Source organism: Chelmon rostratus, chromosome 11, assembly GCF_017976325.1.
Source record: "Chelmon rostratus isolate fCheRos1 chromosome 11, fCheRos1.pri, whole genome shotgun sequence".
NCBI lineage: Eukaryota > Metazoa > Chordata > Actinopteri > Chaetodontiformes > Chaetodontidae > Chelmon > Chelmon rostratus.
The window spans coordinates 3,071,032-3,083,311 of record NC_055668.1 but is presented as its reverse complement, the minus strand read 5'-3'; the positions used below and the strand labels follow the sequence as shown (position 1 = coordinate 3,083,311).

Here is a 12,280-nt window from a genome sequence, read left to right as displayed (position 1 = left end):
TCTGCTGTGGTGGGAGCCACTTGGTCGTCTCTCCTGATCTAATCGTGCCTATGACAAGAATAAGATTTTCTGACTTCAGACAACTGAAACAACTTATCAAGGGTGAAACTCCCCCCTGAGCTTTTAAAACGTGTCTTCAGCCAGTGGATGACTCTACTGATGCTGGGTCCATGCACTGTACAACATAATAGATGTTTTAGAATTATAAATAAAGAAAAGTGTTTGGCAGGCTGCGAGAGAGCCGGTGCTGCACTGCAGGAAATGAGAGACACGGTGAACAAACCTGTGCTGTAGCGTACATGTCATGGACAGACAGCATGTTGTTAGAGGTGCTGAAGAGGAAGAACCAACCAGCATCTAACACACATCTGCAGGTATATTTCCATGCTGTTTAATGTTCTGCAGCTGAGCAGCTGATTAGCTATGTACACACTTTTCCCGGGTGGATGTTTGTTTGGTCGGTGGTTCGACCAGCTAAGGTGCAGGACAAGATGTGTGTTCATGTTTGGAAGTTAGATAAGAAGGAAACTTTAGCAGGAGAGTTAATGTGGGTTGTTGTTCAGAGTCTGAGGCTTTTGTGTTATGTAGCAGGCTGCTGTCTGGCTCAGTGTGACCGTCTGCTCTGCCTATGATAGAATGCTGAGGTTACTTCTTCATGCAGTTATTTAGCTGCACTAAAATAAGATTTCCATCTACGTACACAGATACAGGAAAAACATTCTGTCAAGTTAATGTAAAACTAGGGGGTGAATCATGAAACCAAAAATACAAATTTCTGCTTTTTGGTTTCCTTTGCAATTTCAGTTGGACTTTCCATTGTTGGAATGAAGAAATGTAAGACAGCAATTGTACAGTAAATATTGTTTGTATTCTATAGCGTATTTGGCATTTAATGGCCCATATCCATGCCAAATGTACTAACATCAGGAAACAATACTTATCCACTCTCATGTTTTGTTTATATATTTTTTCTAAATTAAAAGAAAAAGACTGAAATTACATGTATACTATTTCCCTCATTTATAAACATCTATACCAATGTTTTCCATTCATAATAATGGAAGTCAACCAAAACAACTGGAATTCTATGTACACTGTGTAACCCCCATGAATTCAGGGTTACTAAACTTGTATCTAAGTTAGAGGTGCAATCTCACACCAGAACAGCAGGTGGCGCAGCTATCTGGTGACTCTTTGTCAGAGCACGTTTTCAATGTCTCCTCTTTTTCTGGTGCCGACGTCGTCCTGAAAGGCTGCTCCTAAGGAGCTTACACATTTGTGTGTGTGAACGTGAACTTGAGGAGCCGCATCTGTCTCGTTGGTACTCTCGTTGTGAGCTTCGGTAAGCAATGCGTTGCATGTTGTATTAGGCTAAATCTCCATGTTAGCTTGTTGAAACTAGATTAGTCCTTGTTCAGAAACGTTTCCTAAAAAACAGTCGGTGTTACGGTACTGATGCCCAATGTTTTACACTACCGTGGTGCAGACTGCATCACTGTAATGTTTAGGATATCTTGAAAAAGATTGTGAGTCGCGCTAGCCGCGATGCTAACGGCTAACGTCGTCAGTGGCTGTTTAACGTAAATGCTCGTACTGTGGCTGTCTCAGCTGAGTTAAATTAGCGGCACAGTAATGATAGCATAACGCAGCAATAAAAGTGCATCACACCCATTTTGTTTGTATTTAATTCATTTTGTTAACACTATCTGTGTTGTTTGATGCAGCCATGTTTATCATTGGTTATTGAAATGCATATGCTAAATAGATGGTGATATAGTGTGTGTGTAGATTGGTTTTATTTTGGGACTAGGATTGGATCATTCAGAATCTGAATCCTGTTGGGTTCAGTGGCGAGCCAACCCAAGAGACCATAGATTGTGGACGGGCCGGAAACCATGGTGTGGCCAGCTGTGGGACTCAGAGGACATGAGGACCATCTACTCATTTCACTTCAGGAACCAGATAAGAACTAACACGTTAAAAAGGACAATTTCACAAGGAAAGGACACTTTTATTTGAATTTTATTTATTTTGTGTTTTGTGTTTTTGGCAGTTGAAAGAGCTCTATTTTGTATGCTTTTATACTTTATTTTATTTTTCCTATTTACTTGCAGTTTAATATGATTGTTGTTGAGGCAATAAAGGTTGTCACTGTTAAGTTTCACGTCTATTCCCCTCGTGAGTTAATAAAGTAATTCCAGGTATCCATTCAAGAACCTCAACAACATTCAAGAAGGTGAATGTTAGTGCTCTTGATCATAATCCTCACAGTTTGGTTGGCAAGGGGCGCTACAACTGCTTGATTAATAACGCACTAGGAGTTGCAGTAGCTCTTTTCTGCCCTGAGTAGTTTCTGCAGAAAGCTCCACATATCAGATGGTTTGAGCAGCCTTTAGGCTAAACTTGGGGTGAAAAAAGCCAACCAGTCAACGCTTCCTAAGTCCAGAGGATACATTTATTCCCAATATAGTTCTCTTTGAACTTCCATTTGCAAAAAAAAAATCGAAATAGTTACCTGGGGAACTGAGAAACTCTTGGAACTACAGTAAAAATCAGCTGGTTTCTTTCTGAGTGTTAGTTTTGTTATTTCCGGTTTTCTTGCCCTTGTGATTGTTTGATTTGTGTCACCTGTCCCTTATTTGTTTCACCTGTGCCTCATTAATCTTCCCTCCCAGTCTGTGTGTTTCCCTCAGTCGTTGCAGTATTTGTGTTAATGCCATTGCGAGTGTGTCCCCAGTGTTTCTGAGATTTTGGACTTTTGCTTTGTTTCTCTGGACTTTGCTTGAGGTCATGATCCTGCCCACAGACTGTCTGCCTGAGGTCTCCTACGCCGCCTTTATCCAGGCCCAGGTCTTAGCCTGAGGTTCCCTGATCTGCACCTGCCCAGTTTCCAGGCTGCCTGCCTGATGTTCCCTGCCCTGATCCTGTCCAGTGCTCCATTCTTCAGCTCCTTGACCACCAGCACCTAAGTCCCGAGTGTTAGTCACTGTAGTGAAATATAAGGCACGGCAAGGAGAATGCTTAACTGCTTTCCTGTGAATAAAGTGCTTCACCCATCTTAGTCCTTCATTCCTCCTGCCTTCCCCCCAACACTCCACTCACCTCCCATACCAAAATTTGCTTAATCTACCTGTAAATGGTTCAATACTGTCTGGACTGCTAGTGCTAACTACTACAACTGACAAAAATGAGCTGGCAGCTACAGGCATCTTTAATAAAGGAAACATGAGCAGAGGGCCAGAAAGCTCTCAGCACTTGGCAAGTTGCTGCACTCACCTAGGAGAGAATGTGCCAGAGGAGCTGGAAAAACACCACTTAAATCCACTCTCAAGGGACTGCAGCAGGCCAAATAGGATACAGATACAACAGGCTGAAATCTTTCAGATCTAAAAAATAATCCCCATAAGTGGTGTCAAGCCATTCTCTGAATATTTTCTGCTATCACCAAACTATCACTGATTGGCCACGTAGTTTTCACTCCACTGTCGCCATGAACTAGAATTTCTCCAGCATCTGCTGAACTATACTTTATATGGTCAGGGAAACAAACCCTTCACAAACATGTGTGAAGCAAAACTTTTCCAACATACCTGATTGTCAAATATAATGTTCTTTTCAGGAAAAGACAGGAGGGAGAACAGGGTCAGATTCTGGGGTAATGTATGCACTTGCTTCAAGTGGAAGATCTACAATTTGTTGTATGGAGCAGCTGCAGCATCAGCAGTAACAGCAGTTAGTTGTAGCAGTTGCCACATCACTGGCGGTCCTAAAAATGCACTCACTGTTAGGAAAAAGCTCAGAGCACTTGGGGCTGCCTGGACTGTATGTGACACTAAGCTCCTTCACAGTCTGTACAGAAAGTCACAGAAACACTCACATGCCATTAGATCAGATCTTGCTTTAATAAAATGTCTAATGTCTCCAATAATTGTTGCTTAATGATGCTCTTCTGTGTGCCATCTGTGATGATCATGACAGCATTTATAGTAAACATCCATATTATTCAATTATTTAGATGAAAATTTCTCATGTGAGACATGCCATAATTGGCTGCACAGACTTGATTGCAGGGCCTGTAAATCAAAACATGAATCACAAGTCGAAATGCATGGGGAGAGGACAAAAATTACTCTTTTCATTAATGATATGTCAGATATTTAAACTGTCAGGGCTTCACATCAGATGACATTTTAAGAATCCTCACATCCCACAGCAAAACCTTTGTGTCTCTTCATGATATTCAAAGAATTAAATAAGCAAGAAGTAATTCATTTTGTAGATGAATCCTATCACAGATTGCGTTCTGTGATAGCTATCTGTAATGTACGGTGTGTATTCAGCCTCTGATAAAGGTCACCAACAACAAACAGTTGAAAATGTTCAAACAAAAATGTCCAAGTTTCTACAAAATGTCACGCTGCTGGCCCAACATCTAAACCAATCAGCTCTTAGACCACAGAAGAACCAGGCATCTCCCTTCATGTCCTGACGTTCTGCAGTCAGTGGCGCCGGGCTCTGAAACCTGCAGCCGCCTTATTCCTGTGAGATTATCGTTGTTTACCTTTGCACGACATCACAGAGAGTCAGGATCAAGCCGGACAGAAATCTAACCTGCTGCACTGTGTGGCCACCGCCGGTAAAGTCCTGTGAATGACTCATCAGATGGGCTCACTGAAGAGTGATGCAACTCCACACAAATAGTTTAGCGAAACTTGATTTTTACACGCGGCTAAAAAAAGCACCGGGAAAACCTAAAGCTTGTTGCAAGACTGGAGTGAAAGCCGGGAAAACACAGGATGGCTTTTGGCAGAGAGCTAGTAACTACAACCAGGAGAGACCAGTGGATTAAAAAGTGGTTTACATGTTTTGTTTTAAGTTTACCATGTGACAGAAAGAGTCATGAAAAACAGAGAAACAGACATGATGGATGAAGAGCTGGGCTGGTGTCCCACAGAGCATTTTTCTGCTGATTAGCTGCTGAAAAGCACTCTATCTATCTATCGATCTAATATAACCAGACTACATTTGGCTACAAAAGCCACGAAAGAAAGCTGCGATATAATAATTATTTCAAGGAGTAATAAATACTCCACAATACAAGATATTTTTCAAAACTTTTTTGCTCCAGTTTTTACAGTTTATAAGTTTGTATTTTTCCTGTTTCCTGCTGAAACCCTGATGAACCCTCTCTGAGCCTTGACACCACTGTTAACTGGCTCAAATGTCATCATGGGTTGTGGGCTGAGTTTAAAAAGATCCAGCCAATCCTTCCATATTCTAATGCCACTCAACACTCCTGCCTCCCCGCCCCTCTCCTCAGATAAGTATGATAAACAAGACAAGTGCAATTTATTTTGTCTCGGCTCTTTGAGCTCGGTCTGGACTGCGAATAAGCTTTAAGCTTTCCAGTTCCTTGGCTCAGATCCACACCCTATCACACAGATGAGACACACAGAGGAAGGAAGGATGAGGGAGGTATGGAGCGAGCCTGGACAGGCACATGAGACAGAAGCTCCACTTCTCCACCAGCAGTCGGATCTAGGTGCACGGTAAATCTGCAACGTTCTCTGAAGATCACAATATCAATCGTAGGTTAAATCAATTGATCAGTAAATACCTGTTTTACTGTTCTGTGTTCCCAAAATAAACAAGAGAGTCTGGCAAGAAGTTCGTGCAAGATGTTCAGTAACGGCATCAAATGCCATCGAAATCATAATCTATTAAACTTCACACTTTTACACAAAACTTATTCCCGTTGTAACAGACGGCTTGGCAACAAAACTCTGGAACAAAAGCCACAAGCCTCCATGAATGATTTTTTCTTTTCTGAAGCTCCATTAAATCCCGGTGCTTCAGGTGCATCCTGACTGGCTTGCCAATAAAAAGAGCCGACCAGGGACCGCTTCAGACTGAGTGGTCTGCCTAGCCCGGGCTGAAGGCGAGTCACTTCCCGCATATCTCTACTAGCTTTGAACTCTATCAGGTCTCCTGGCCAACACTCCACTTTTGTCGTTGTTGTGGTTACCACAAGCTAGAGATAATTACTGCCGGGTTTAATTAGCAGCAACAGTAAATCAGTTTTATTTTTTATCCGAAGCCTGTGTCACAACCCTTTTTTAGACTGGTCCTAGGAGACTGGATTACTTCTACATTCAGAAAGACTGAACTTATCTGTTGGACGTGATGACTGCTGATAGCCAAACATGTTGGCTTCCACTGATGGTGTAAATGTGTTCAGTTCCACTCTGCCACCACAGCACTGGGGGTGGCAAATGAGAGTGCAAAAATCAACTGCCAGATTCCCCTTCATGTATTTTTTGACACTTACTGATTTACTTTCCATTTTGGTTCTGCTCAACTTCTGCTAATGCAGAGCTGCAAAAGAAAAGAGCGCAACCAACAGAAATTAACCCTTAACTAACAGAGCATACAAGAGGATGTATAATACAAGAGGATAATGCTATTTCTGAAATAAACGTGCAAATTAAAAAATATTCTGACTGACTCAGACTCTGGTCAATAATTTCTTCAGATGACCTATAGCTCACCTAACATTGGGTCTTTGATTCACGTTTATCTACATTTATTAAAAACCCAATGAAGAAAATTGATTTGAAGTCTGCTGTGAGAACACAGCCCATGGATGTACTGTATGAGGTGGGTATAGCTACAGGTCCTGATATAATATATACGATATATACTGTACATATCATGTATGAATATATATGATATAATGATGAATGGATATATTTGATATGTCCTTCAAAAGCGCTGTGCATGCAGATGTTGTATACAGTTGGTGCAATAAAACAAAGCTTGTTCCACGATTCCATGGCCCTCATTATAGAAATCTGGGCATTCAATTTGATCCAAATCTCTCCTTTGATGAACATATCAACAATATTACCAAGACTTTGCCAAGATTCGTGCTACTGAAACACTCGCTCATGCATTTGTCCAACTAGGCTTGACCATATTCTCTGGCTTTCCCAAATCGGCTATTTGCAAACTACAACTTGTACAAAATACTGCTGCTATTACATATCAGCCAAAAAAGTGACAAAATATCATCATATTAGCCCAGTTCTTCACTTCATTATGCTGGCTCCCTGTACATGCTAGATCCACTTCATCTTCTGTACCATTTAATGTGTTAACGTCTACTGCATGCATATTACCATTACATATTTTGGTATACTTTAAAGCATTCTTGCTACAATGCAATGCTGTACAACACAACAGCAAACTTAAAAATGAAAAGCTTTTAGCTACACTAGTGGCATGATTCTTGGAATGGCAATGTCAGTCTCTTGGTCCTCCACCACTTTGGCTCAAAATGAAATATCTCAACGACTACTGGATGGATTACCTTTCAAGAGAAAAATGTTGCAACTTTGTTGAAGACTTACTGTGTCATCTAGCACCACCCTGGGGTCAAAATTTAGATCTGTCCAATACTCTGGTTTATGACCAAATACCTGCAAAACTAATGACATACCCATCAGCCACAGGTATGCTTTGTGGTCAGTGCTAATTACAAATTGTTAACAAACTAGCACGATAAACTACAATAGTGAAGATGTTAAACATGACACATTCTTCACATCAGCATGTTGATACTGTCATTGTGAACATATTAACATGGTGATGTTAGCATTTAGCTCAAAGCACAGCAGTGTCCAACTACAGTCTCACAGACCTGCTAGCACGGCTGCAAAGTCTTGTTTGAGATGTGCCAAGTGACTACCTCTTATTGCAGAGAATCTTGGAACAACAGGATCCAGTTCCCATAATACATCCATGTTGTAGCTGACCAAAATCCCAGGTTTTCCTATAAAAGACATCATCACTGGATTGCTCTAAGAATAGCCTGCACAGATTCTCCATTCTGTATCAGGACCAATAGCAAACCACACAAAATCACTGCCATTTAATTCTGCCAGAGAAAAGTAAATAAAGCTGAATCATCCAGAGAACAGTTTTGTCCACTTGGACATAATGTGAAGACATTTGGCTTTTGGTCCTTAGCTCAAATTCTCATGCCAACGTTTGCAAATGTTGTTCTTGAAGCAAAATGTATTTAACTGCCATGAGTGAACCCAGACATCACAACAAATCCACTCCAGTAAACAGAAGAAAACCATCCCCCCAGGTCATCCAGAGTTAGCAGTCTGGTATTTTTTTCTGTTTGAACTGGTGTTGCTCAAGTTATACTAATTTGATCAGCTGAGTCAGGCAAGAATTCACCTTGTTCTGCTCCTCTCATGTTTCTGCATGTGTCATAGCCGGAGACGCAGACCTGTAAGGACTGAGGCAGGTTCAGACACAGCTCGTCAGGTCTGTGCAACACATTAAAGAACACCCACGTCATGCACTCCATTGCACAGAAGCTGTTTCATGATATCCTAAGGGTGCAATGTTATTGCATGCACCTATTACATACCCTCTTTTTGACTGAACTGTCAAAGTTTTTATCCTCAGTTGTTCTCTGTCATGACAAAGTTTCGATTGCTGGTGACTTTAATGTCACTTAAATGTTGATGACATTTCCGGCTTTGCTACTGAAGTTTTAAACTCTGTGGAGACTTTTGATTTCAGTCAACATGTGACAGACCCACTACTCCTAATTGTGGACGTACAGTGGCCTTTAAATTAGAGTCTGGACTTTTCATCTTTGGTTTTAAGAGACATTTTTATCTCTGACCATCTACGCCTTGTTTTTTAACTGTGTTTCTTGTGAAGAGAAACACTAATAAGAGGAAAATTTGCACACACATCTTTAATGGCCTCTAGATTTTGCTCTTTATTTGTCAAGTACGGTGAATCCTTAGATTTGGTTTCAAACACTAATAATTTAGTGACCTGCTTCATTGACATCCAAAGCATCTGTTGCATCACCTTGAATTACTGAAAGAATCAGTGACATGAAAAGGGAGTGTAGGAAGGCTGAACTGAATATGAAAATGTTACTACAATCCTATATCAGTGACATTAAAGATGCACAGGAGGTAGAGTGGTTGTGCACCTATCAGAAGGTCACTGGTTCGATCCCTGGCCTCGGCATGTCGAAGTATCCTCGGGCAAGATAATGAACCCTAAATTGCTCCCGATGCTGTGCATCGGTGTGTGATTGTGGTAATGCTCGTAATGAGCAGGTGGCTTAGCTACCATTGTGTGAAAGGGGGAAAAAGGGGGAATTTTTATTTATTTATTTTTTTTTATGTAATTTACTTCATTGATCCCAAACTGGGAAATTCTTCTCTGCATTTCACCCATCACTGTTTCGAAACACACACATGCAACATGCAGTGAAACACACAGGAGCAGTGTGCTGCTGCATCACGCGCCCGGAGAGCATATAGGGGGGTTAAGTGCCTTGCTCAAGGGCACATCAGCTGGCTAATGGAGGGGGAGGGGATACTCCACCACACCCAAATTTTTCTGCCAGTCCGGTGGGGGAATCAAACCGGCGACCTTCCGATCGCAAGCCTTCTCCAACCTCTAGGCCACGGCTGCCCCCAATGCAGGCTCGTGTTGTAAAAAAGACCTTTGAGTGGTCATCAGACTAGCAAAGTGCTATATAAACACAGTCCATTTACCAAGAGCAAAATATTTTTCAGAGCTTATAACACCAACCAGCACAAGCCTAGGTTCGTATTTCGTCTAGGAACCCCTCGTTCTCCTGATGTCCCTATTGCCTCAGACATAGACTATGAAAGGTTTTTAGCCTTTTTCTAGAAAAGATTGAGGACATTTGATGGAAGTTTAAATCCCCCAATTTTTTATCTGACTTATCTATTTTATTTATTTTTATTAATTGCCCTTAGCTGGACAATTTACATATTTCTAAGGAAATTAATGAAACTGATTGCTGATTGCTAACTCAGTGCTCAGTGCTGGTTCTGCTTGATCTTCTCGTTTGACACAGTGGAACACAGTATTATTATAGTAAGGTTGAGTACATGGGTTGGTGTGTCAGAGACTGCCCTTCAGTGATTCCCTTCATATTTTCTGAACAGAAAATTTGCTGTCTGTTGATGGCTTTACCTCCTCTCAAGATTTACCTCAGTATGGGCTGCTGCAGGGCTCCACTCTAGGACCATTTTTTTCTCCTTTGTTTATTTGCCTTGGCTCACATTATCAAACAGCATGATATTTCTTGAGCATGAACCCTGACTTGCCAACTCAACCTACGTCAACATCTTTTGATAACCCTAACCCTAACCAGGTGATGGAAATTCACCTAATTTACTTTCTATTTGTGCAACATTTCTAACATCAGCCAGGTTTCCACCCAAATTCACAGAAAATCAGCAAAAGAAAATGCATGTTTCCATCCACTACCATCACAAATTAAGTACCTAGAGATAAACAGTCGGTGGCTGCAATTCTACACTGCCATTAAACCATAGAAATGAGCACTAGTTAAACCTGAAGCTTTTTGGGTACAAACAGCTGCAGTTGGAATCATGGTTGATGAGAGCACGTAAGAGTATCTGGACATCAAACCAAAACAAATGGCGAAAAGACGCACTCAGAGCTGCCTGGTATTTACAGAAACAAGCAGAATGGAAACATTGTTTTCAACATATCACTTTCTTTCTTGAACTACAACTTCACACCAGTGCACCATCCTGTACAACAGAGATCAGAACAGCCCATTCTGCAGGCTGTTCATTTGATCGAAATGCTTTGCTAGTTAAGTAAAAGGTTTTGATGTCGACAAACACTTTTTCCTTAATATCACAAAGGGTAAGAAGTACTACCCATAGAGTGCAGTGTTTGTGTGTGAGTGTGTGTTTGTCAGTGCTGATTTGTCCTAAATCCAAGCAAGCAAAAAAACAAAACTTATGCTCACTCACCTACTCTGAAGTTGGGTGCTGTCAGAGTGTCTGTAGCATGGCCGTTCTCACTGATGATGGTGGTGGTGTTTCCCAGCTCGCAGTTGTTGTGACATCTGCCTCCTATGCAGGTTACTTTGCAGATTGTTGGCGTGAAGACCACCTTGATCCTTCCTGTGTGGTTGCCCACTGATGCCGAAAACATGGCACAAACCAAGAGAAGGGGGAGGGAGAACAGGCGATCTTTGGTTATTCTTTGATCCATTGGAAAAAGTTCACTCACTTTCAAGTTCAAGCTCGTCACAATCTACTGGTGAGGCTCCAGTCAAAATGACAAAAAATCTACTATGTAATTTGCAATTTTGAAATACTTGTGATGTGTCTCCTCCCTGCGCTCATATCCTTCCAACTACCACTCTCTATCTGTTTCTCCTCCTCTTCCCCTGCTCCTAAATCCAGTGGCGCCTCTGAAACGTGAGCAGGAATAAAGAAAAAAAAAAAAAAGCCGGGAGAGAGAAGTCAGCAAACAAAACTCTGGGATGTCTTCCAGTTCTTCATTATAAGTCTCTGAGAGGTGGATATTGGCATATGAGCATACCAAGCTTTATTCCAAAACAGAGGGCACGCCACCTTCAGCCTCTGTACCTGCTTTTCTTGCTTTTTTATTTTGTTCTCATTATTTCTTTCTTCTTGGTTTTTATGATTGAGGTTTAGCAAACTATGCTCAGAACCTTTAGCACCTCAAATAAAGAAAAAAGGCTGTAAAAAATGTAATGGTATGAATTCACACCGAGATCAGGAAGTAGTCGCAGTAGCCTTTAAAGGTGTTGAAGACAAAAACTTACTAGCCTGCCAGTTGGCTGAGTTCTTCCCCACCCTCACAAAAGCCAGCCCTCGGTACAAACTGACAGGAAGAAGAGATGAGTGAACGTTTAATCTTTCTATGTACTGTACAACAATATCTTACACACACCTCTTCAGGTTAATGTAGGTTTTTCCTCCAGTTCTTTCAACTTGATTGACTTGCCTCGATCTTTTAATATCTCTTCCCCGTGTGGTAGTTTTTGGCATCCCTATGTTAGGTCCAAAACCCTGTCTCCAGTGCTCAGTGCTTTGTCTGTGGCTGTCAGCTGTTCACACCAGAGAGTGCAGACGCATGGAGTAAAGCCAAGCAGCCGGAGGAATGTTTTACAAACCTGAGAGGCAGGAAAAACCATGGGATAAGACGCCCTGGGCTACCTAAACATTCACTAATAGGTGCAAAAATTAACTATTTAAGAGGGACCTAATATGATGTAGTGGTTACAACCAAATGCCAATGGAAAGGTGGTTTCAGAAAGGCTGCCAGGGCCGTATATATGGACGTCCAAGGTCTGAAGTCCAAACACGGTTTGCCCAATTCCCTTTAGTGGGAAGATTATTTCCAAAAAGAAATAGGA

At 41.5% G+C, this 12,280-nt stretch overlaps 1 protein-coding gene across 4 annotated transcripts in view; it reads right to left on the bottom strand.

Annotated features, from left to right (window-relative positions):
* Window positions 1-12,280, bottom strand: part of ltbp1 (latent transforming growth factor beta binding protein 1) — a 139,096-nt gene that overhangs the window by 62,088 nt on the left and 64,728 nt on the right. For all 4 annotated transcript variants that reach the window (XM_041948233.1, XM_041948234.1, XM_041948235.1 and 1 more), the window contains exon 5: window positions 10,863-11,030. In XM_041948233.1, the coding sequence (XP_041804167.1) occupies window positions 10,863-11,030 (168 nt within the window). The remainder of the gene's footprint in view (window positions 1-10,862; window positions 11,031-12,280) is intronic.